Source organism: Malus domestica, chromosome 13, assembly GCF_042453785.1.
Source record: "Malus domestica chromosome 13, GDT2T_hap1".
NCBI lineage: Eukaryota > Viridiplantae > Streptophyta > Magnoliopsida > Rosales > Rosaceae > Malus > Malus domestica.
Window position 1 is genome coordinate 6,643,882 of NC_091673.1, and position 24,497 is coordinate 6,668,378.

Genomic DNA, 24,497 nt, shown 5'->3' on the forward strand with positions numbered 1-24,497 from the left:
TATTAAAAGCCCATTTTTGGCGCATATTTTGTTTATTTGGCTTAAATCCAAATCTAAGATCTTAAAAAAATAGTGGTACTATGAAATGAGATAAAATAAAAAATAAGATCACCTCAACCCATTTAATACGATCAATAACCATATCTGTGTTTTAATTAAACCGTTTAATTGATCATGACGTTAATAAAAAAACATTCAATAATTAATCTTGGCACACCCCGATCAAGATCAAAGCATGCTGGCCGTCACGTGAGGATGACGTAGCCATGTGTACAGTGCAAAAGCGATAAAGATAAATATTATACGAATAAACAAAAACCGAAAGCTACTAATGTGCACTAATAAACAGAAAGTGTTAAGAGTGAGATACAAGTGTAAACACTCCTAATCAGAGCATAGAAAGTCTAAGTGCAGTCCAGTAGGACAAGTACTAATTATATAGTACCATAAGATGTCCTACAATTATTTATATATTTCAGAACCGCTGGAATCCTCGTACGCCACCAACAGCAATCTACCTAAAACCTGAAGGGGCGCAAAACATAAAACGTGAGTGGAAAAAAACAAATGTTTTACAAAACCATTTCATTTCTCAATAGTTCTAACCCCTCACCGTAAAACATGTATAATTTTTCCCAGAAATAGAATATAAGCATATGCATAAATATATATACGTAAATATATTAATTCAATTCATGCTTCAAATATTCATAATCATTAGTATATCATGCCAAGATATAACAAAATAAGTAATTCAAGTGAGAATAACTTCATGGAAAACAACATATTAGCCGAAACCTCTGCATAAATATGTACGGTTGAATTCATAACTCATTAGTCAATCTAGTCAGAGTCACTACTATGACCTATACGGCATTACACTGCACATAAGTCGGAATCACTAAAAAGGACTTTGTACGACAAGACCGGGTGTAATATAATTATGCTTGATACTACTCTCTCATGATAGCTGGGCGATAAATCGCTAGTCACCTACGAGTCAGAACCACCTATGATGGTCTGTATGATAGGATTGTGCACCTAAATTGGATCCAATATAAGCACATGGTGCGGGAGGTAACATTATAATAACAGGCATGTGTTATATCTCTGGCTAATCATTAACACCCTAGGTGCATGTTTATGAGCTCTAAGCTTCTCAATTAATCATCACCTTAATCACATTCAGAATTCATAACTCACCTAGGCTTACCTGAGCGTCCACAGCACCACAATAATATATATATATATATATATATATATATGCATCATATACTAATTCATATACGAAATATAAATTTAGATGCATGGCATTCAAAGCATACTTTCATTTAAACGCATTTTCTGGAAAAATATCAAGTATATAAATATATACTAAAAACCAAAAGCACACTCACTGGTATGTCGAAGGGTCGTAGCCCCCGAGTCGCCCTTGACTGTGCTCGTCTTCGGGATAAGCCTCCCCTATATGCGAAATAACTATAAAAACGTTATTTAAAGCACATAGACAAAACTAGCTAATAACTTCTTATACAATGCTCAAATGGGGTGTTTGAATATACCAACGTGATCTACACAACCTCACGAACATCCCCATATTTTTAGAAAAATTTTCCGACCACCCACGCGCCGGCCAAGGCACAGCCAGATGCAACGCCTACGCACGGGCATGTGCCAGGCACACTGACGATAGCAGTGACGTTGTTAGGAATATTCCGTTAAAACTAACCAACGTCGTTAGGAATATTCCGTCAAAGTTGACGGAATATTCCGTCATCCTTAACCTCAGAACTCGGGTGACCGTCGCCAACACCGGAAACTGGGAATTTCTTTAAACCTTGATATCTCACTCGTTTTTCAACCAAAATTCATGAAACCAGTACCAAATTGAAGCTCTTAACTTGTAGAACATTTCCTTACTTGTTTAAAGCCCCAAAGATCACGGAATCTCGCCGGAGAAATTTGAGGAAAACCGGCCAAACTTGAAACTGACGATCCCGACGTCCAAGTCGCTTGGTTTTTCTTCTTCGAGCTTCGTGAGGGCCTTCTAAAGCTCTATGTGAGCTTAAAATCCACTGAAACCTTCACATTTACGTGTGCATGAACAGTGCACCAAATCGGAGGTTAAAGTTCTCGGGGTTTTTGAGGTTTTCAGGTCTTAAAAATGGTACAAATGGACTCAGGAGCTTGTAGGGAACAAGAACCTTACCTTTTTAACATTGATCCGTGCGTGAATGGTGAACTTGACGTTCGTTCGTACAAGGTTGACGGAAACAGGAGAAAATCGAGAGGGAGGAGAGAGAGAGTGCACGGGAAGGAGAGAGAGAGAGGGAGTGAAAGTGTGTATGTGTGTTCTACGTGGGTCACCAACCAACCAAAGAAAATAACATCTAAGTCCCAAAGCATAACACACACACTACAATTTCAACGTCCAAGGATACAACCGTCATTTTCCATCGTCGATAGTAATAATTCGGGACGGGCTGTGACAAATCTCATTTTTGGAATTTGGCTCTTTATTATTAGAAAGGTTTCACTACTCCCTGTGGAGAAGTTTCTCCTTAATTTAGGACTCATTTGGATGTGCTTTTAAAATGACTAAAAAAGTTTTTAGAGAAAATGTTTTTTGGTTCCAAAAGCACTTAAAGTGCTTTTTGCAAGAAGTACTAGTTATGTGCTACTTCTAGGAAGCATTTTAAGTGATTTTCCAGACTTTACTTGCATTTTTACTAAAGATTGGTTCCAAAAACATTTTCACCAATAATGTTTTTAGTCATTTTAAAAGCATATCCAAACGAGCACTTAGTTAGCAACCAATTCACATAAGTTCATGCTTATGATTTAAATCGTTCATATTATAACTACTATGCAAATATTACATCTACAAACAATTAATTAAAACTAAGGTTGTTTAGTCAATCAATTGTAATAAATACATAAATGGTTCACTGTTCATTTATCGAATCCGTTCATATGTTTTTGTACAATTTAATGACCAAACGATCTCATATTTAATCGATTTTTTGTTTTGCACAAATTATCTTTACATATTGAGTTATATTATAAACTGTTTTAATTATAAGCATAAAATTCTTTAAATCGGTTAATTTTTTTTCCTAGAAGTTGGCACTGGCCGATCACCATGATTATGAGAGAGGATCCTCGCTAAATATTCTTTGTGAAATCACATGGGTTCACGTACATCGGACGTAATATGTCTCCCACGTCAACTTCAAGCGTGGCACAACAAAACAAAATTCCGGAAGACAAAAACATTTTAATCTTCTTCTTCTTCTTGTTTAAATGGCATGTCGTCATTTCCAAGCCCCATGACAAAGGAGCAGGATTAATTAAACATCCTTAACTCCGTTTCCCGCTGTTTGATTCCATCTCCATCTCCTGAATCCCGGCCTGGTCTGATCGGAATCGAATTTCCAGGACTGGAGTTAAAGCTTCAGCCTTTACTTTAGCCATGAATGTCTCCTTGTTCCTCTTCAGCTTTCTCTGCTTCTTACTCGGTCTCTTCAGCCAGAGGTAAAAAAACCACTCTTACTTTTTACCATTTCATCATCTTCAATTCTTCACTTGCTCTGTGTTTTGCTGTTGATCACTAACTCGACAACCCAGAATTTGTTTCAGTGTTTCTGTGAGATTCCACTTCTGAATTGTTAATTGCAACTTGCCCATTTGTTTGTTCATATTTTGCATTTGTTCACCCCAAAAGATTGTTCTTTTGGGTTTTTGAGCTCAAATAATTGCTCCCAATTAAAAGAACATCAATCTGTAAACTTCAAGTAACCAATTGGATGCATACATGTTATCACTATTTTGTTTTAGTTATTTATTAGGATTTGTTTTGGGTACAAATCGGTGATTTTCTGTTACTGATTTGTTTTAGTTTGATCATCTCAATGTTTCTGGTTTTGTGATGCAAATCGTGTTTCCAAATGTGTACTGATTTCAGGGTATCATCACAATATCGCGCTAGGACCCCGCCCAGAGGTTGGAACTCGTATGACTCGTTTATCTGGACTATTTCAGAGGAAGAGTTCTCCACAAATGCCGAAATCATGGCAAAGCAGCTCCTTCCTCATGGATATGAGGTGTTTGCTGGAATACAATAAGAATTCGATTTCCTTTTTTCTTTTTTCGCATTCATTTGTATGTGTGTGTGTTTTTATGTATCTTTGTTTTTTCACTTCAATGCAGTATGCTGTGGTGGATTACCTGTGGTATAGGAGAAAAGTTCCAGGCGCTTATGTTGACTCTCTTGGGTTTGATGTGATCGATGAGTGGGGGAGGCCTATACCTGATCCAGTTAGGTGGCCCTCGTCGAGAGGTGGGAAGGGGTTCACTAAAGTGGCAGCAAAAGTACATAGCCTCGGTTTGAAATTCGGGATTCATGTCATGAGAGGAATAAGTACACAGGCAGTAAATGCGAATACCTTTATCTTGGACCCCAACACGGTAATACTACTTAATCCCACCAACAAAGATTCAGAAAATGTACAGAGACTCTCATTTTTGTAGTGATCATACATAAGTTTGGAGGATGAATCGAATATTGTAGTAGTTTATCATTAACAAAGATTCAGAAAGCACACACTTACGTAATTCATTTTTAACTTCAAAAACATAAGTGGTGTACTGGGGGAAAATTAAAGACTTGGTAATGGCAATTGATCTCAGTGCTTGAGTTTTTATTCTCGTTCCTTATCAGGGGACTGCTTACAAAGAGGCTGGAAGAAAATGGACTGCAAAAGATATAGGGATTAAGGAGAGGACATGCGCATGGATGCACAACGGTTTCATGAGTGTGAATACCGAGTTGGGTGCTGGAAAGGCCTTCTTGAGGTCACTCTATAAACAGTATGCTGAATGGGGTGTTGATTTTGGTAATTAACAAAAATTACCATGTTTGGTTCAATGTTAAGATTGCATCAGTCGTGTCATCAGGATACTTCCCCTGATATTATTAGCCAAGTCCATGCTTTATCTCTTGCTAACTCTATCATTGGTTGCTTCTCTTACCCACCCCCTTGCAGTGAAAAATGACTGCGTGTTTGGTGAAGACTTAGATGTACCCGAAATAACCTATATTTCAGAGGTAAGACTGGCTTCCCATCCCTCTCCCCCCCCCCCCCCCCCTCTCTCTCTCTCTCTCTCTCTCTCACACACACACACACACACACACGTACACACATGTATCCTTCAGCGATATTGTGGTGTAGAGTGGGTGCTTAACAAATAATGCATACTTTACCAGATTCTGAAGCAACTTGAGCGTCCTATATTGTATTCTCTATCTCCTGGAACCAGAGTAACACCTGCTATGGCCAAGGCTATAAGTGGGATGGTCAACATGTACCGTATAACTGGGGATGATTGGGATTCATGGGGAGATGTTCTAGCCCATTTTGATATAACCAGGTGATGACTTGTTTTTCAGTTCAAGGTTTCGTTCAGATTGAATTCACATATTCTTTGTTTTTTGTGTGTGCTGAACACAATACATTTCGTATCAGGGATTTTTCTGCTGCCAATATGATAGGAGCCAAAGGCTTGCTGGGGAAGTCATGGCCTGACTTAGATATGCTCCCGTTGGGATGGCTTAGCGATCCAGGTCATCTTTATTTCCTTTATATGGCAATGAATATTTTCCTATTAATATTCTTAGATAGATGAATGAGCTCTATTGATGCTTGCCTGATGTGCTTGCTTTCATGCTGATGGGTTGTCATCGCGATGCATTTGAGTGCCAAAACAATCAAGTTCAATATCTAGGACCAACTTTATCCATGCCAATTCGGCTGAGCAACTTCAACCAGATAGTTCTAGAATTAATCATCATTATAAGGCATTGCAGGGTTATTTATCTCCTGGAAATCTAGAAAATCTGAAATGCACCTTATTAGTTTGAAATGTTTAAATTTGAGTTCTATATTTGATGCGTGGTTCTCATAGTTTCTGTTTTATGTTTTGAAAATTTTAGGTTCAAATCACGGTCCTCACAGATGGACTAATCTCGGTTTAGGGGAGCAAAGAACACAGGTACTTGCATGAGGACAAGTGGGTCTTTTAAGTCCTTTCCGATTAGCTGAGCAATCAATTTGACCTTGTGCATTTATTTTCACAGATGACTTTGTGGTCTATTGCCAGGTCTCCTCTCATGTTTGGAGGAGATTTGAGAAAACTTCCAGATGAATTAATGAGAATCATCACAAATGACGTCGTGCTGGAGATAGATTCTTTTAGCTCAAATAATAGGGAGGTATGTTGAATAAATAACTCATATAATCCTAAGAATAAAAATTGTTCGTGGTAGCAACGTAAAATCTTGTTTTGTTGCATTTACAGTTTTCATACATTACCAGTAATGTGAATGCAAGGGCCGTTAAGAATGATGATCAGTTTCACACCTGGCAATCGAGAAGACATCTGACAAATGCAAAAACTTCAAATACACATGCTTTTGGTCTCACTACCTGTGCAGATGCGAAAGCAATTGGTTGGTCCACTCAATTTCTTGACCGAGATCTTGAACACATCTGCTGGACGGAAAACTCAAGGAGCAAACATCAGGCACCTTTTTGCTTAAACAAGAGAGATTCGCTCTTGGCAATGTAATAGTTCTTTAGCTTTGCTGATCATTTTTCTCAGTTTTATTATGTTTACTTGCGCTGTTAGGAATTTGATAAATTTGGCTCCACTGCTGATGTAGAGATGATGACATAACGGACAAACATCAATATCAGGGGAAGGTCAATTTATTAGCAAGTGATGGAACAGATCGCTGCTTGCATGCTTCTCCTAAACGAAAGGTTACTTCGAAGGACGTTAAGAGAGGTTTCTTTTCACCTTGTAGATGGGATGCGAACCAGGTATCCTCAGTCCCAATTCATATATTTAATGTATACAGAATTGATATCTTGCACACACCATTGAGTGTCCAATCTAAACAAGGTCTACGAAATGCATTGTCCCGTGGTTGAGTGACTTTTTGAAATGACATATTTGATCTTAACAGATGTGGGAGTTAAACCCCAACGGAACCTTGGTGAATAGTTATTCTGGCCTCTGTGCAAGAATTGATCCTTTTGAAGGCAATAAGATAAAACGTGAGTGCCTTTTCGTGCATTGATTCTGCCAGTGAGTTTTGAAATTATGTATGAATCATGATTTTAGCTTACAAGTTGATCACCTGTTCAGCTAAGGCCATTAACGATGTTGCCCGCTCTTGGATTGCAACTGGAAGAAAAGGTTTTGCATATTTCTCAACTGTCGATGCAAGACTATTGCATATTTCTCAATTGTCAAATTGTAATTCTGTCTGCATTTCTGCAATTGCAGGAGAAATATACATAGCGTTTTTCAATTTGCTCGGCAAATGGGCTACTATAACTGCAGAAAGAGCAGACTTAGCCAGAGAACTTCCAATGACAAAACTGGTCAGAGGTTCCTGCGAAGGATCGGAAGTATGGACGGGACGGTACTTAGGGGTAGTAGGCGACGCAATTTCATTTTCGGTTGTACCACACGGGGTTGCACTGATTGTCCTGCACTGTAGTTAGGTGCATTTTTGGGGCGTAGTTTTGCTTCTTGTCCTTCCTTTTCTTTCTTTTTCTACAAGCAATTGAAGCAAAAGGGGAAGAAACAAGCAAAAGAGGAAAGGGAGTGGCACATGCTGTAATATCTGTGGTATGCAGGCCCCATCATGGAAGGCAAAAGCCGGGCAATAATATAAGTCCGATTTTGCGAGTCATTATTGGGTTTAGTCCACTTAGTTGGATTAGGTCCCTTTCGATTATTCACATCAAGTTTTTTTATTATCTTTTTATTAAATTGTGATTAATATCATCCATTATTTGTATGCTTATCTTTACACCAATTTTAACAGTAAATATAAGAATTATATATTGTTTGCCCTTTTTTCTGCTCCTAATTCGTATCTCAATTTTTTCTTCAACCTCCATCAAAGGTAACTTGTTAACTAATCTATGTTGTAGGTGCTATGTATATCAACATATGTACCAGTATGGATTTATACATGTATGAAGATAAATTTCTTTGAACTATTTTCATGGATATAGGTGGATTAAATTTTAATTTTTATGGTCTAGGTCTCATATATGATTGCATATAAAAAAAATTTAACAATTTTTCATGAAAGTGAAAATTTTTCATATATAAATATTTCAATCAAGAAATTTAATTAAAGTTAAAAATAGGAAAACTGGAGTAAATTCAACAACTCCTCAAAATTTTTTTACCTGGATCAAGGTACCCCAACTAAATATATAAACAAGGGTTCTAGCCAAAATTATCTGTGAGATTGACATAATTGGTCTATGACAATAAAAATTGATAGAAGTGTATGTCCCGTAAATCATTTTAGTCATTCTGTAAAAAATTTGTCAATATCTTAATTAAATTGTCACGCGAACGACAACATAACCACCTCTGTAAGATTAATTTTGTCAAACCAACTCTTCCATTTAACGAGAATACTGATAGATTATTCAAGAAATGACTAAAATGATATACTAAAATTATAGTAATCTCTATGATCATTTTGTCTAAAAAGCTTAGTTATACAAGAAGAATTTGAAAATAAACGGGCGCGTGAAATATTTGTCTGTTGGCACTTGACGCCACTGACCAAGAACAACGTAAGCAAAACATTCTTTATTTACTTATGAAATCTCCTAAAACAATAAAAGATGGAATCGAATGATCGTCTTTGCACGAAAGATTAATTTAGAAATAAGAAATCTTAATATTCTTCTTTAAATCACCAGATTTTTTTCTAAATGACATTACGTGATTTCCATATGTGACCAAATCAAAAGAATGTATTTTTACTTATCATCATTTAGTGTGATGTATGCTCACCACGTGATGGCGAGCAAAAATGCACTCAAACCAAAAAGTGGTTATAAAATGTCAGCGTCAAGACAAAGGTTAACATGTCACTGCCATCCTTAACTCCATTTCCGGCTGTCTGATTCCGTCGTCTGAATTCTGGTCCGGTCGGAGTCGGATTTCCAGGACTTCAGCTGCAACCTCAGCATTTAGCAATGAACACCTCCTTGTTTCTTTTCAGCTCTCTCTGTTTCTTCCTCGGTCTTCTCGGCCAGAGGTGAAAAAAAACCACTTGTACTTTTTACCATTTCATCTCCAGTTCTTCACTTTTTACTGTTGATTATAAGCATGATCATTTACTCGACAACCCAGAATTTTTTTCACTGTTTCCGTGAGATTCCACTTCTGAATTGTTAATTGCAACTTGCCCATTTGTTTATTCATATATATTATCAAATTCCCTCGTACTGACGAGGTTCGTTGTAAAAAAAAAAAATCATGTATATGCATTTGTGAAATTCTTCAACTCAAAAGATTGTGTCTTTTGGTTTTTTCAGCTCAAGTAATTGTCTTTTGGGTTTCTGCAAATTTCATGTAACTGGGAACATCTGCATTGGATAAATGCTATCAGTCTGTTCTTTTTTTTTTTTGGTAGTAATTATTTTGTGATTTGCAGTTACTTCTTGGTTTTTGACATTTCTAGATAAACTCTGTGTGCAAATGTTTACTGATTTCAGGGTTTCATCACAAGAACTTGCTAGCACCCCGCCGAGGGGTTGGAACTCGTATGACTCGTTTATCTGGGTTATTACGGAGGATGAGTTCCTGGAAAGTGCCCAAATTATGAAAGAGAAGCTCCTTCCTAAGGGATATGAGGTGTTTGGTGGAATTTGATTTTTTTTTCTTTTTTTTTTTTTCGCAATCATTCGTAGGATTCATGCAGCCGACGCCACAAGGCTTGGTTGTTGGTTGTTGGTTGTTGGACTTGTATGTGTGAGAGTGTTTTAATGTAGTTCTTTGTTTTTTTCTCTCCAATGCAGTATGCTGTGGTGGATTACCTGTGGTACAGGAAGAAAGTTCCTGGCGCTGATGTCAAATCTTATGGATTTGATGTAATCGATGAATGGGGGAGGCCGGTGCCTGATCCAGATAGGTGGCCTTCGTCGAAAGATGGGACAGGGTTCACTGAAGTGGCAGCATTTGTACATAGCTTCGGTCTGAAATTCGGGATCCATGTCATGAGAGGAATAAGTACACAGGCATTTGATGCGAATACCAAGATCTTGGACGTCAGAACGGTACTGCTACTTAATCCCCCGATGACTCTCATTTTCCTTGTCATTATATTTTACATAAGTTTGGAGGATGAATCGTATAACGTAGTTATATCTTTAACAAAGAATCAGAAAGCACACACCTGCATGATTTTGTTTTATCTTCAAAAGCATAAGTGGCTTAATGGGCGAAATGAAAGATTCGTTGTTGGCATTGATCTTAGTACTTGAGCTTTTTATATCAGGGGTCTCCTTATGAAGAGGGTGGAAGACAATGGACTGCAAAAGATATAGGGATCCCGGACAGGAGGTGCGCATGGATGGACAAGGGATTCATGAGTGTGAATGCCGAGTTGGATGCCGGAAAGGCCTTCTTGCGGTCACTCTACTACCAGTATGCTGACTGGGGTGTTGATTTTGGTAAGCCGACTGTTATTTATAGAAATTACCGTGCTTGGTTCGGTATTAAGATTGCATCAGTTTTGGATGACGGCCTACGTATGATTGGAATGCTTTAACCCTTTCTAACTCTGTTTCGTTGCTTCTCTACTTACCCCCTTGCAGTAAAAAATGACTGCGTGTTTGGTGATGACTTAGATGTACCTGAAATAACCTATATTTCAGAGGTACAATTCTTCTCCCTCCCCATTGTCCCCAAACTCTCTCTCTCTCTCTCTCTCTCTCTCTCTCTCTCTCTCTCTCGCACACATACACACGCATCTTCATTAATATTGTGGTGGAGAGTTGGTGCTTGTAGCCTTATACTTAAGAAACGATGTATATTTTCCAGTATCTGCAGCAACTGCATGCACTTGGGCAACATCCTATATTGTATTCTCTATCTCCCGGAACCAGTGCAACGCCTGATATGGCCAAGCCTATAAATGGGATGGTCAACATGTACCGTATAACCGGGGATGATTGGGATTCATGGGGAGATATTCTAGCCCATTTTGATGTAGCCAGGTGAATAACTTGTCTTTCGGTAAAAGGTTTTCGTTCAGATTGAATTCACATACTCGTTGTTTCTCGTGTGCGCTGAACACAATACATTCCGTATCAGGGATTTTGCTGCTGCTAATATGATAGGAGCCAAAGGCATGCTGGGGAAGTCATGGCCTGACTTAGATATGCTACCGTTGGGATGGCTTAGTGCACCAGGTTATTGGACTCAGGATTCCCCTTTCATTCATATGGCAAATTGGCAATGAATATTTTCCTTTCGATATTCTTAGATATACAACGTTTTCAAGTGCCAAAACAATTGGTTTAATATCTAGGACCAACATTGTCCATGCTAATAACGCTGAGCAACTTCAACCGGATGGTTCTAGATTTAATCTTTTTAACGCGGTTCAGGGTTATCTTCTGGCAATTTCAGATTTCTTAAATGCACCTTATTAGCTCCAACTGTTGAAATTTGAGTTCTATATTTGATGAATGGTTCTCGTTGAAACATTAGAAACAAATGACGGTCCACACAGATGGTCGAATCTCAATTTAGATGAGCAAAGAACACAGGTGTGTACATAGACAAGTTCGTTTTTAAGTCCTTGATTTTCCCTGAGCAATCCTTTTGACCTTGTGCTTTTGTTTTCACAGATGACTTTGTGGTCTATGGCCAAGTCTCCTATCATGTTTGGAGGAGATTTGAGAAAACTTACAGATGAATTAATGAGAATGCTCACAGATGATGCCTTGCTGGACATAAATTCTTTTAGCTCAAATAATAGGGAGGTATGATGAAAAACGTAATTTCGTAAAATCCTGAGACTTGCTCATGATATCAACATAAAATCTTGATTTCTTGCATTTGCAGTTTACACTCTTTACAAGTAATGTGAGCACAGCCGTTAAGCAAGATGATCGAGTTCGCACCAAGCAATCAAGAAGACATCTGACAAACTCAAAAACTTCAAATACACATTCTCTCGGCCTCACTACCTGTGCAGATGCGAAAGCAATTGGTTGGTCTGCTCAAGCTCTTGACCGAGATCTTGAACACATCTGCTGGAGAGATAACTCAAGGAGCAAACACCGGGCACCTTTTTGCTTAAACAAAAGAGATTCTCTCTTGGCAATGTAATATTTCTTTATCTTTTGCAGATCCATTATTCTCAATTTTATTATGTTTACTTGCACAGTTACGATTTTTGATTAATCTGGTTTCAATGCTGATATAGAGATGAAGACATAACGGACAAACAGCGATATCAGGGGAAGGTCAATTTATTAGCAAGTGATAGAAAGGACCTTTGCTTGCATGCTTCTCCTACACAAAAGGTTACTTCAAAGGACGTTAAGAGAGGTTTCTTTTCACCTTGTAGATGGGATGCGAACCAGGTATCTTAAGTCCCGATTCATAGATCTTTTGAATTCTATACAGAAGTGATATCATACATAGATACACCACTGAGAGTTCAATCTGAACTAGCTGCACGCAATGCATGATCCCGCGGATGAGCGACTTTTTGAAGTGACGTATCTGATCTTAACAGATGTGGGAGTTGAACCCCAATGGAACCTTGGTGAATAGTTATTCCGGCCTCTGCGCAAGAATTGATTCTTTTGAAGGTAATAAACTAAAACGCGAGTGCCTCTTCATACATTGATGCTGTCAGCGAGTCTTGAAATTATGTTTGCATCACGGTCTTAAGTCTCAACTTACAAGTTGATCACATGTTCAGATAACAAAGCCGTCACTGATGTTGCTCGCTCTTGGATTGCAACTGGAACACCAGGTCATGCCGCGATTTCCTCAACTCTTTTTTCTCTATCGATGTCAATACAATGCAACTAATTCTGTTTGCGATTCTGCAATTACAGATGAAGTATACGTAGCGTTTTTCAATCTGGTTGGCGACTGGGCTACTATAACCGCGCAAAAAGCAGACATAGCCAAAGAACTTCCAATGACGAAATTGGCCAGCGGTTCGTGCAGGGGAATAGAAGAATGGACCGGACAAGACTTGGGGATTGTAGGCGACACAATTTCAGTTTCGGTTCCGTCGCACGGGGCTGCTCTGATTATCCTGACCTGCAGTTAGTGCAGTATAATCCAGAGCCTTTTTGGGTCTAGTTTTGCTTGTTTCTCCTTCCCCTTCTTTCTTTATCTGCAAGTAAAAGGGAAAAGGGGAGTGGCACATGCTGTAATATATGTGATATGCAGGCCCCATCATGGAAGGAAAAATATTCACCTTTGAGAATGAAGGAATAAGATTGTCTTCACTTTATATACGACATGTGTTCTTATTTTGGTTGGTGGAGGCTAAAATCTATCTTTTTCGTTATTTTTATGTTATGAGGTCATGCCTAGTGTCATCTGATTGTCACTGTCACAGCATCCTCTTCGGATTCTTTTGATAAGAATCTTAGTGATATGTGAATCGTGTATGTTTATCATATATTGTACGGTTAGTTTTTATTAAGTACAGTTAGTGTTTAATTTTAAATAAAAATATTTAAAATAATTTCTGATCGCACGATATTCGATAAACGGAATGAATTAACAGATCCTTGAAATTCTCACAAAGAGTGTCCAGCGAGGATCGAGATTTGTCAAACATAATTCAATGATTTTGTAAATCACCGCATGATATGTACAAATTTAAAGAAAAGAAACACAAATGCTTCCAAGAATGTTACATCACTAGCTGCACATTATGTACATTTTTGGATAATTTTGCGATTACAAAGGTGAATACGACATATCAAACGCGATCTAAAATAAGGACAAAAATAAGATTTTGAACGAGAATAAAGTGTAACACTAATTGTAGGGTTGCTTATAATCATGAGTTGCAAGAAATAATTAGTGGATTTGGCTACGTAAGCACACAAGTCATAACATTGTAAAAAGAATTTATAAATAATTAGTCATTTAAGTATGGGAGCATGATTATGTTATATTATTATTGTCCTAGTTAGACTAAGTTTACTTAATTATATGAGTATATTCTCTGAATCTATGTTTTGGTTATTGGTTTGGTGTGTAGAACAGTATTCAGGGGAGGAGACCATCGTCTATAGAGATCACATGTCATCCAGTAGCAGATTTAAAATTTAAATTTTGGGGTTTTAGTGTTAAATATAAAAAAATTTAAATGGAAACAAAGCATAAAGCGCGCAAAAGAATTCATTTTATTCACTGTGGTATTTCGTTTAACACTTGGTGGATTTGTTGTTGTCAGTTAAACCATATTACACACATGTCAACCGTTATCAATGTATGACAAAGTAATATGATGAATAATATAGAGAGAATTTGTTAAGTGATGTTGACACAAAGTGCTGAGATATTAGTGGATTTGGCTGCGTAAGCACACAAGTCATAACATTGTGAAAAGAATTTATAAATAATTAGTCATTGAAGTATGGGAGTATGATTATGTTATATTATTATTGTCCTAGTTAGATTAAGTTTACTTAATTGTATGAGTATATTCTCTGAATCTATGTTTTGGTTATTGGTTTGGTGTGTAGAACAGTATTCAGGGGAGGAGACCATCTTCTATAGAGATCACATGGCATCCAGTAGTGGATTTAAAATTTGAATTTTGGGGTTTTAGTGTTAAATATAAAAAATTATAAATAGAAACAAAGTATAAAGCGCGCAAAAGAATTCAGTTTATTAATTGCGGTATTTCGTTTAACACTTGGTAAACTTATTATTGTCAGTCAAACCATATTGCGCACAAGTCAACAGTTTTCAACATATGGCAAAGCAATATGATGAATAATATAGAGAATTTGTTAAGTGATGTTGACACTAAATGTTGGGATATGCCCTAACATGTATTACATCAAACATTTAGTAGGCATAAAAGAAAACCATACCAAACATTCAGAGGTCTTCGAAAGATCATCACATTTATACATTCCACTTGGATCTCTATTTCCATCGCCCCTGATGGCATCTACAAGATATTTTGTTTCCTGTCTTAGGGTGAGTGAGACTGAACTCTAACTACACAAACTTACTAAAAAAATAATTGGACAATTTCGATCATCAAATCACATTGCAACATTGAGATGAAATAAAGTATCACGTAATTAGTATTAATTGTTTTCTATATACCCATAAAAAATATAAATATATTTCTCGCAAATGACATTCGATTATGTGTATGCATTCTAGCACATGTTTAATTTTCACTGATTCTCTTCTCTTAACAACTAACTATTTAAATCAATAACACCGTTACTCTATCAAAAGTCAATTTAATCCCAAAAAAATGAAGTCCAAAATACGTACGACTTCAATTTTGTAATGCTTGGCGGCTCGTATCGACTCTTCCTCGTGGCGACCTATTGAACCAATCCCTCCTGTATAAATATCGTCATTTTTCACTCTGCTCTATCCTCTCATTGAAACTTTCGCGGCAAACAACGAGGGAAGACGGTGCGCATCTCCAATTTTCTTGCTCTCCATAACTTCCAGTTTCCCACTTTCCATCACTTTCTCTCCATCCAAACATGAACGCCACCGCATTTACAACAACAACACTCCCTCATTTCTCCTCCGCCCGCTCCGCCGCCGCCGAGTCATCGTCAAACCGCCAATTCCACAACCCTGTACCCGCCAAATTGAAACTCGACACCCAAGACAACAACATAAATTTCTTGTCCATCAAATGCATCCCCAGTCGAGGAATTCGAATCCCGAACGCGTTGGCTCTGACGGCGACGCAGGCTCGGCCGTCGAAGCCCACGGAGCAGGTGGCCGACAAGCTGAAACGCCTCGTTTTGGAATTCAAGTCTCTGTCGGAGCCAATTGACCGCGTGAAGCGGCTACTACACTACGCGGCGAGGCTCCCGCCGCACAGTGAGTGTGCGCGGAAGCCGGAGAGCCGGGTCCAGGGGTGCTCGACGCAGGTGTGGGTGGAGGCAGAGATGGACGAGGTGGGGAGGATGAGGTTCCGGGCGGACAGCGACTCGGAGATCGCAAAGGGGTTCTGCTCGTGCCTGATGTGGTTGCTGGACGGCGCGGAGGCGCGTGAGGTTCTGGCGGTGGAGGCGCGGGATTTGGACGACGTGAATGTGGGGGTGTACGGGAAGGTCAATTCGAGAGTGAACACGTGGCACAGCGTGCTGCTGGCGATGCAGAGGAAGACTCAGGCTTTGGTGGCGGAGCGAGAGCAGGGGATGCGGGGTGCTAATTCTTTCCTTGACGAGGTCAATGGTTAAGCCATCACTATTTTGTTTTTGGTAAGCGATATTGGCGCGAAAGGGTAAATCGACTTGGTGAGACGATAGTTGAATTCTGGACTTTGGATGCAAAGTAATTGAGATACAAGTCCCTCAATAGTTTTGGTGACTTGTGAATTAAGTTAGCTGAATTTGAAGCATATTATTATGTGTTAGTGAAATATGGTGCGTCGAAACAAATTTAGGCTTCTCACACATCCCTTGATAATTTATGTCTGTTGATCTTCTTCAATTCATTCGATCTGACAGTCGAAAATTAAAAATATATGTGAGAAGTAAAATGAGATGTGTGGATATCACACCCCATATATTGTGTAGTATTGGAATATGGGCGCGGAGTTGCTGATGTCGGGAAGTACGGTTTTTTGAAAAATAGGGGAATATATGTGAAGTTGGAAGGTGTTTAGTGGAATAATGTTTGTTGTTTTCAAAAAAGAAGCAATGAAAATAATTTGGTTTGTAGAGTATAGATGTTTTTTTTATTTTTTTATTTTTTTGAACAAAGGAAAACTTCATTACCAACAAAACAAATTTTTATAAACAAAAACCCAAATTCAAACAATGGGCAAGACTAAAACCAACAGAATCCTCTCCGGATCTTTTTGGTAAGGATCTTGGGGATCAATAAATCGTGTCCGTTTATCGTATATCGTGTGATCAATTTTTGTCAGATACTGTTTGTATTTAATTTTAAATAAAAATATTTATAATAATTTATAACCGCATGATGGAGGATGAACATATATGATTCACAGATCCCCTGAATCCTCACAAAGAGGATCCGGATTTAGACTAAAAGATGGACCTCAAAGCCAAAAAAACCCAACCCAAAGGTTAAGCCCACAACAAGCACAAAGAAACACACAAAAAACAAACTATACATAGAAGGGAAAAACGCTCGCTGCACTGTTGCTGCCACAACAAACACACAATCGCTGCCCCAGAAGCACCATAGACCAAGCAGCAAGAAACTCAGAAGTGAAAAAGAAAAGCAGCCGCATCATTCTCTAAGGACCACCACAGCAACCTCCGCCATAAAACAAAGGAAGCACGCAGGAAGAGAGATCCCACGAGCAACATTGCTGACAAAAGCAACGACTGGGAAGGACCAACAAAGGTGGTGGCGCGACCACCCAAGTTAAAGCTTTACACACCCTCTCATAGATCCGCGGTAAAACGCCGGAAACACTGACAATACCCAAAAGGAATTAAGTATGATTCGAGAGATGATGGAGCCAAAACATGAAATTAATGAAGGGAAAATTAGTGAGGAAAAAAGACAACACGGAGGTTTGGGAAAAGGGGGAGGATGGAACCAAAGGATGCAATTGATGGAGGGAAAAGGATGGAGGAGAAAGGGGACATTGAGGCTTGGGTTAAAGTGCTCAAAGGGATGGGAGCACGGACAAGGAGAGAAAAAGGAGAAGGAGAACAAGAAGGGCAGGCAACGGGACTGCCATCGACCCTAGACAAAATTTGGGACCTATGGCGACGCTAATCTATGAAACGAAAGAACACTCACACAATAGTGAGAAAAACTCTCACCGGAGGAGAGAAGAAGCTCTCACATGTGTTATGATCCCACATCGGCTACACCAGAAATGGTGTAGTGGTACTTAAGTCCTTGGGGTCCTCCCAGCTATTAGACTAGTCTTTTGGGTTGAGCTTTTTCCTTGGGCTTAAGTACCTAACAACATGAGGAGAGAGTAAATTTGAGTATGGTCCTTTTCATGCAACACACACGTATCTATTTATATGTGGTGGTATTTAGGATCTAAATGATATGAACTTTTCATGAACCATGATTAAAACGGTAAACTTTGCTGCAATTATAGTCATTACACTAACTAAACATTGATGAATGACTACTCCCAATACTCTACGCTGAAAACCGAAGGTTTATCTGCAACTATCCTTGAGTTGTGCCTCAACAGGGAGGTGGGCTGGTCTTAGTAGCGATGGTGGCACGTTAAGGAAGGAAATTGGATGGAGAAATTTGAGTGAAGTTGTTGAATTTGCGTGAAATAGGTTTGAAATGGAGGAAAAATCCTATCTTTCTCAAGCGTTGAGTGAGCAAAATCTGGTATGTTACAAATCTCATTGCTTGTATGTAAGAAAGATGTGTACAACATGTTGTCAAATTATCAGAAAGACGAGTAAAAAGTCCATCTCCAATAACACTATATGGTTTCCAGCATGTTAATTAGTACATACACAATCTGACAGGTGTGATGTTTAATCACAAAAAGCTCGTATTAGTTAGTGTGAAATTAAAATATTTAAACAATTTTTCTGCTCTATCTCTAGTTGACGTGGAATATTTCAACACAGATTTCAACAAAACTGAATTTTTAACCAATCATGTGATGAGTGAGGATGTAGAGAGAGCGCATCCAATTAGAAAGTACAAAGCTTTTAGTTTTGGTTACAAAAAGTAGAGTTTCCGCACAACCTTTGCCTCCTCCTATCATATAGCTTTAGAGGGAGCATTTGATCAAGTTGAGTATCGAGGGTACGTTCCATTTATTCCAAAATTGTGTGGCGCTGGGATGTTTGTCCTCGCCTATATTTATTCATTCCCCTTTTACCTCCACAACAAGAAAGCTTTCCACCCCCACACTCCCCACTTTTAAAGCAATCAGATTCAATTTGCAAAAACGATAAATTTACGAAAAATTATTAATTTTTCCTTCATTAATATTAATATTATTACATGACATACTGACTTATGTGTATTTTTTTTAAGGAAGACAACTGGTGGCAAACCATGGTTATCCACCCATTTCGGGGGCCAATAAGACTTACAAAGGCATTTCAGCCTTCCCATGGTCACAAGTCTGGCTATCACACTAGCAACGGATTTCAAAACCGAGACGACTTATGTTTTAGATAAATAAAAAAATACGGAATAGGATTCTCTCTCATACGAATCCCCTTCCATTCCCTCCTATTCTTTTTTCACCTTTCATTTTTTGTTTATAAAAAATATTAACATAAAATGTTGACGTAGCTTAATTGTGGCCGAGAACAGAGAGCTGAGAAGGTGAGTCCAAAAACATTATTCACAATCAAAATGCAATGTGCTTTCACATGGCAGATTGGTGAAACGGGCCAAACCTATAAATTAAAAGTATAAAAAAAATCGAAAAACTCTCATTGAATTTTCGATAATAGAGGTTATTTTTTTAATGGTTATACTGTGAATACTAACTATTTAAATTATATTTTAAAACCATATAATGTGATTGTTAATAATTAAATTCTTACTTAATTATTAATTAATTTACTTATTTTCTATTTGAAAAACATTACATAATTTACAAATTTAATATTTAATTTCTTTAACTTTCAAAAAGAAAAAAGCGCAATATAAAGAGCATCACAACTGTTAACTACAAAGAAGTCAAAAAGCAGCGGACAGCAAACCCACACCACAAAAACAAGCAAGTAAAGTATTTTTCTTCATCATTATATAACTATGATGTAATGGACATTATATATTTTATTATATAGTCACATGTTCTTTTACTTAATTTTAGTTAATTTCAAATAAAAGATTATTTTTTTAATTAAAAAAATTAAAATTAAATGAAATAACAAGTAACGCATGATTAGATATATAATAGGCATACACTATGATTTACGATAATGAGCAAAAATTCTCCCATGAACCTCCCCAGCTCTCCAAACTTGATGAGTCCCACGACTCACTCGGGGCCCGCAAAACCAACGGTTCCAGTTCGACCTCGCGGCCCCATTTTCCCTACCAGACCGCCCTAAGAAAACGCCACGTAGTTGATTAGCTGGTGAGTTGTGTGTCTAGCTTGTGTTTCTGGCTCAGTACAACTGTACATCATCATCCAACACACACACAAACGCTCACGCGCCCACTATCGCACTCGCCAACTGTTGCCTTTCCCTCTACGTCGCACGTTCTCGGAACTCCACTTTCTATTTTCTTTTTATTAATGGGTATTTATCACAAATAATCTTTTAAATTGATCCATCCCATCTGTTCTTGAAATTGAAAATCGATGTCGCAAATCAATGTAGTCTTTCCTTCATAATTCCGTTAAAAATTCTTTTATGTGCTGATGTGGCAGGTGATGTGGCATATTTTATATTAAAAAATTAATAAAATATTATTAAAAACTAAAAAAAATCATTTAATAATTTTTAAATGTTAAAATAATAATTAATTATTAAAAAAAAAAAAAAACCCATGTTTGTCAACCCGCCGTCCCCTTCTCCCCCACCCCCAGCAACAACCCGAAGACCATGTTCGTCATCCCCCTCGTCATCCCCCCCGGCGGACCCCTTCTCCCCCACCCCCTGCACCCAGAAGAAGAAGAAGAAGAAAGGAAAAAAAAAAAACCCCAATTTATTCTTCCCCCCACCCTCTGCAACCCACAAAGAAAGAAAGAAAGAACGAAGAAGAAGAAGAAGGAAAAAAAAAAAAAAACCAAGTTCGCTGCAATCCAGAAAGAAAAAGAGAAGAAGAAGAAGAAACCCAAGTTTGCTGCAATCCAGAAAGAAGAAGAAGAAAAAAAAAAAAAAAAAAACCCAAGTTCGCTGCAATACAGAAAGAAGAAGAAGAAAAATATATATATATATATATTAAATGATTTTTTTTAATTTTTAATAATATTTTTTTAGTTTTTTAATATAAAATATGCCACATCATTTATCACATCAGCATATAACATAATTACGACGGAAGGACTACATTAATTTACGACATTCAATTCTTTGATTGATTTTCAATTTCATAGACCTATGAGTCAATTTAAGGAACAATTTGTAATTAAAATCCTTTATTAATTTCATTTTTTTTTAAATAAAACCACTTTTTATATTAATTTCGCCTTCGTCTCTTACCATTTTTTTTGAAATTTTCTGGTTCCTTTCTCCCTTTCATTTCGAACTGCGATTTCAGATCTCGCAAACCGTCGACGATGGCCAATCCCTGGCGTGGTGCCGGCGCCTGGGCCGCCGAGGCTGAGCGAGCCGAGGCTGAGGAGCTCGCGGAGGCCGCCCAGGTCGAGTCCCAGAGCTTCCCCAGCCTAAAGGAAGCCTCCAGCGCCAAGCCAAAGAAGAAGAAGATGAGCCTCTCCGAATTCTACAACGCTTCCAGCACCCCGGCCTCTAATCGGGTCGGTCTCACTCCCGACGAGATGATGCGCCTCCCTACCGGCCCCAAGGAGCGCTCTGCCGAAGATATGCAGTACGGTCGCCTAGGTGGCGGGTTTTCCTCCTATGGTCGCTCAGGTCCGAATCCGGGTCGGGGCGGGGACGGAGAGGGCGGAGACGGGTCATGGGGTGGTGGTGGAAGAAGATCCTACGGTGGATTCGACGACGACCGGAGGGGCCCGCCTTCTAGGGTTTCTGATTTCGATCAGCCGTCAAGGGCGGACGAGGTTGACAATTGGGCAATGACTAAAAAATCTCTTCCTTCTGAAGATTCGAGTAGGCAGAGCCGGTATAGCTCGCTCGGTAGTGGTGGTGCTGGGGGTGGTGGTGGTGGTATGGGCGCCCCAGCTTGGTCTAGGGCAGACGAGGTTGATAACTGGGCTGTTGGGAAGAAGCCTGCTCCTTCTAGGTCATCCACATTTGGGTCTGGTTTTCGCGATTCGGGTGCAGAGCCGGATCGCTGGGCGAGAGGCGGACGTGAGGTCGACAGAGTTGAGAGAGAGCGACCTAAATTGGTGTTGGATCCTCCGAAAGGCGAGAATGAGCCACTGCAGGTTGTGAAGACCAATAAGCCAAACCCATTCGGAGCAGCTCGACCTAGGGAGGAGATTTTGGCTGAGAAAGGGACGGATTGGAAGAAGCTGGAGTTGGAAATTGAAGCCAAGAAGACGAGCAGGCCGACTAGTGCCCACTCAAGTAGGCCTTCGAGTGCTCAGTCAAGCCGGTCTGAAGGGCCCGGGCTGCATGGGAGTGATAACGCAGTGAAGCCGCGGCCGAAAGTAAACCCCTTTGGTGATGCCAAGCCAAGGGAGGTTTTGCTGGAGGAGCGGGGTAAGGATTGGCGGAAGATTGATCTCGAGCTGGAGCATCAGGGTATTGACAGGTTGGTCTCGACTTCTTTTATGTCAATTTTGTAGGTAGTGCATTCAGCTAAGTAATGGTTTGAATATGCATGGTAATGGTGGGTTGATTGTTATGGTTTTTTGCTATTAAGAGTTGCCCAAGTGAGTTGGGTTGTTTGTAATGGTGGGTTCATTGTTATGGTTTGAATATGCATGGTAATGGCGGGTTGATTCCATGCAAAGAAGCTAGATGGGTTGGATTATGTGTATTGAGTTCATGCTTCGGTTGGAAAAGTTTGTATCGAAATAAGTAGACTAATGTATAGTTGAAACGATTAGATTATGTTTGGGTTAGTACCTCCTCTTGGGGCACATTCTTGTCCTATTGTTGTGTGTTTATGGTGCGGGGGAGAAAAAAGTTTACACAAACTGTTTTCTTCCCCTCCCCGATGAAGTACATATTCGTTGCAGACAACTATGCAATTAGAGACAATGCAGAAGACCATGTCTTTTGACTTCTTGTGTTTTTGTAATGTGGTAAGTGGGAGTTGTCTGGATGTTATGCTGATACAGCCTGGTGTCTTCTTCTTTGCTGAATGAGTCCGATCTAATCACAAGATACTAATATTTTTTATAATCAAATTTGATTGCACCCACATGCCATAATTATTAGAATTTGCTTTTTAATTGGTCATGTTTATTGTTTACTGGATTACCTTTTCCATCGATAGGCCAGGGTCTGGGGCTGGGAGGCCTGGGTCTGCAGCAGGCAGGGGTGGTAGCTTTCTTGAGAGGACGCCTTCTTATTCCGATTCTAGAAGCATGGAATATGTTGATGGGCCTCCCTCGCAAGGCAAAGGAGATCCGTGGGCAAGGCCTTTTGATGACAGAAGGTCATTCCATGGTGGCAGGGAGAGAAGAGGATTTCTGGGGAACAGAGACATGGGCAGGTGAGAATGAAGTGCTTCTGCGCTTTCCTTTTTACAGTCTTAGGGAGGAAGTTAACCTGTTTACGAAAGAAACTTGATATGTTATGCTTTACGAAAGAACATTTTGGGTCGGTTAATCATGTGCAGTTGTAAAAAACCAATCAGCACATCCCTTTTAGAACAAAAGATATATAACAGTAAAAAATATTTCGCTAGAAGCTTTAAGAATTTTGGAGAAGTTGAAGGATATATTTACTCTGGGAGCTACAGATTGGTTATGAATGCCTCAAAATGCATGTGATGTTTGGTTGTTGTTTATTTGGCAGGGCAAGGTCAAGAGAAGGATGGTGAACCGCGCCGTTTCAATGGATTCGTTGAACTGCCTAGCGCTTCCAACAACCAGAACCCAATAATATTTTGCCCCACTCTTTTTGTTTTCTTCATTTTGCTCTGGGAAAAATGGAGCAAGCATTATTGATTACTGGCACTGGGAAAACACTTGCGGTGATGATGTGTTCTTACATCCCGAAACTATGTAAAATTGCAGTTTTCCGCGTTCTTTTTTGTCTGTTTTTTTTTCATGTGAAGGAGCCTGTATTGTTCTTAGGATCCAATTTTACTGAACGCTACGGGGCTCACTAGTCTATTTTTTGTGACGATCGTCAGGGTAATATACTGATAATTTGGTTCTATAGTGCATGGCCTTGTTGCTGGGTGCCATATTATGTGCAAGAAAAGTCCCGGAACTCAAATTTCTCAATTTTTGTACGGAATGTAGTACATGAAGATAAGCATTGTTAATTTTGATCTATTGATCTTTTTCAATTCATTTTATTCGACGGTTGAAAGTTCAGAAATATCAAACGCTGGATAAGCCGTGGATCCAAATTCCATCTTCAGTTTCTCATTGATGTGTGTTTAAACTCGTTCTCTGTAGTTAGCTTATGGGCCACGGTTAATGCCAAGTCTTTTGGGTTGCCTATACAAGGGTGTCACCGCAGCAGTATCTCTAGCCTATTAAACATCACTCTATGTTTAAACTTTTTTACGTGATAGTATATTGAGAGATTGACATTTCGGAAAAGTTTTTCATTACACTATGCTTAGATGAAGAAATTTAACATTATTAAGGAACTTTAAAATGACAGGATTTATTTTCTAGAATTTGTGAATTTTCTTGTTTGGTTAACATA

The 24,497-nt window shown here is 38.9% G+C and overlaps 4 protein-coding genes across 7 annotated transcripts; all 4 read left to right on the top strand.

Moving 5' to 3' along the window:
• Positions 1-3,111: 3,111 nt before the first annotated feature.
• On the top strand, positions 3,112-7,926 carry LOC103452019 (uncharacterized). Its single transcript, XM_008391491.4, has 14 exons — positions 3,112-3,534; positions 3,965-4,103; positions 4,210-4,467; positions 4,721-4,895; positions 5,046-5,107; positions 5,267-5,430; positions 5,526-5,623; positions 5,993-6,051; positions 6,137-6,271; positions 6,358-6,623; positions 6,722-6,881; positions 7,028-7,118; positions 7,210-7,260; positions 7,351-7,926. Exons 1-14 carry the CDS (start codon positions 3,473-3,475, stop codon positions 7,569-7,571), a joined length of 1,941 nt encoding a protein of 646 aa, XP_008389713.2. The 5' UTR covers positions 3,112-3,472; the 3' UTR covers positions 7,572-7,926.
• Positions 7,927-8,900: 974 nt separating this feature from the next.
• Positions 8,901-13,369, top strand: LOC103452020 (uncharacterized). 4 transcript variants are annotated; one of them, XM_008391492.4, is made up of 14 exons: positions 8,901-9,139; positions 9,600-9,738; positions 9,903-10,160; positions 10,382-10,556; positions 10,701-10,762; positions 10,927-11,102; positions 11,200-11,297; positions 11,599-11,657; positions 11,739-11,873; positions 11,956-12,218; positions 12,320-12,479; positions 12,635-12,710; positions 12,824-12,877; positions 12,963-13,369. In XM_008391492.4, exons 1-14 carry the CDS (start codon positions 9,078-9,080, stop codon positions 13,181-13,183), a joined length of 1,938 nt encoding a protein of 645 aa, XP_008389714.1. In that variant the 5' UTR covers positions 8,901-9,077; the 3' UTR covers positions 13,184-13,369. The 4 variants fall into 4 exon arrangements, 3 of the variants coding, with proteins under 3 accessions (XP_008389714.1, XP_070667276.1, XP_070667275.1); XR_003767854.2 differs by having other exon boundaries at positions 8,949-9,139; positions 12,571-12,710; XM_070811175.1 differs by lacking the exon at positions 8,901-9,139 and adding an exon at positions 9,264-9,337.
• A 2,139-nt stretch (positions 13,370-15,508) lies between these two features.
• On the top strand, positions 15,509-16,701 carry LOC103452018 (sufE-like protein 2, chloroplastic). The gene has a single exon (XM_008391490.4). It carries the CDS (start codon positions 15,612-15,614, stop codon positions 16,320-16,322), a length of 711 nt encoding a protein of 236 aa, XP_008389712.1. The 5' UTR covers positions 15,509-15,611; the 3' UTR covers positions 16,323-16,701.
• Positions 16,702-20,693: 3,992 nt separating this feature from the next.
• On the top strand, positions 20,694-23,998 carry LOC103452022 (eukaryotic translation initiation factor 4B2-like). Its single transcript, XM_008391494.4, has 3 exons — positions 20,694-22,416; positions 23,107-23,325; positions 23,631-23,998. The coding sequence occupies exons 1-3, from the start codon at positions 21,299-21,301 to the stop codon at positions 23,653-23,655; spliced, it is 1,362 nt and encodes a 453-aa protein (XP_008389716.2). The 5' UTR covers positions 20,694-21,298; the 3' UTR covers positions 23,656-23,998.
• Positions 23,999-24,497: the final 499 nt, after the last annotated feature.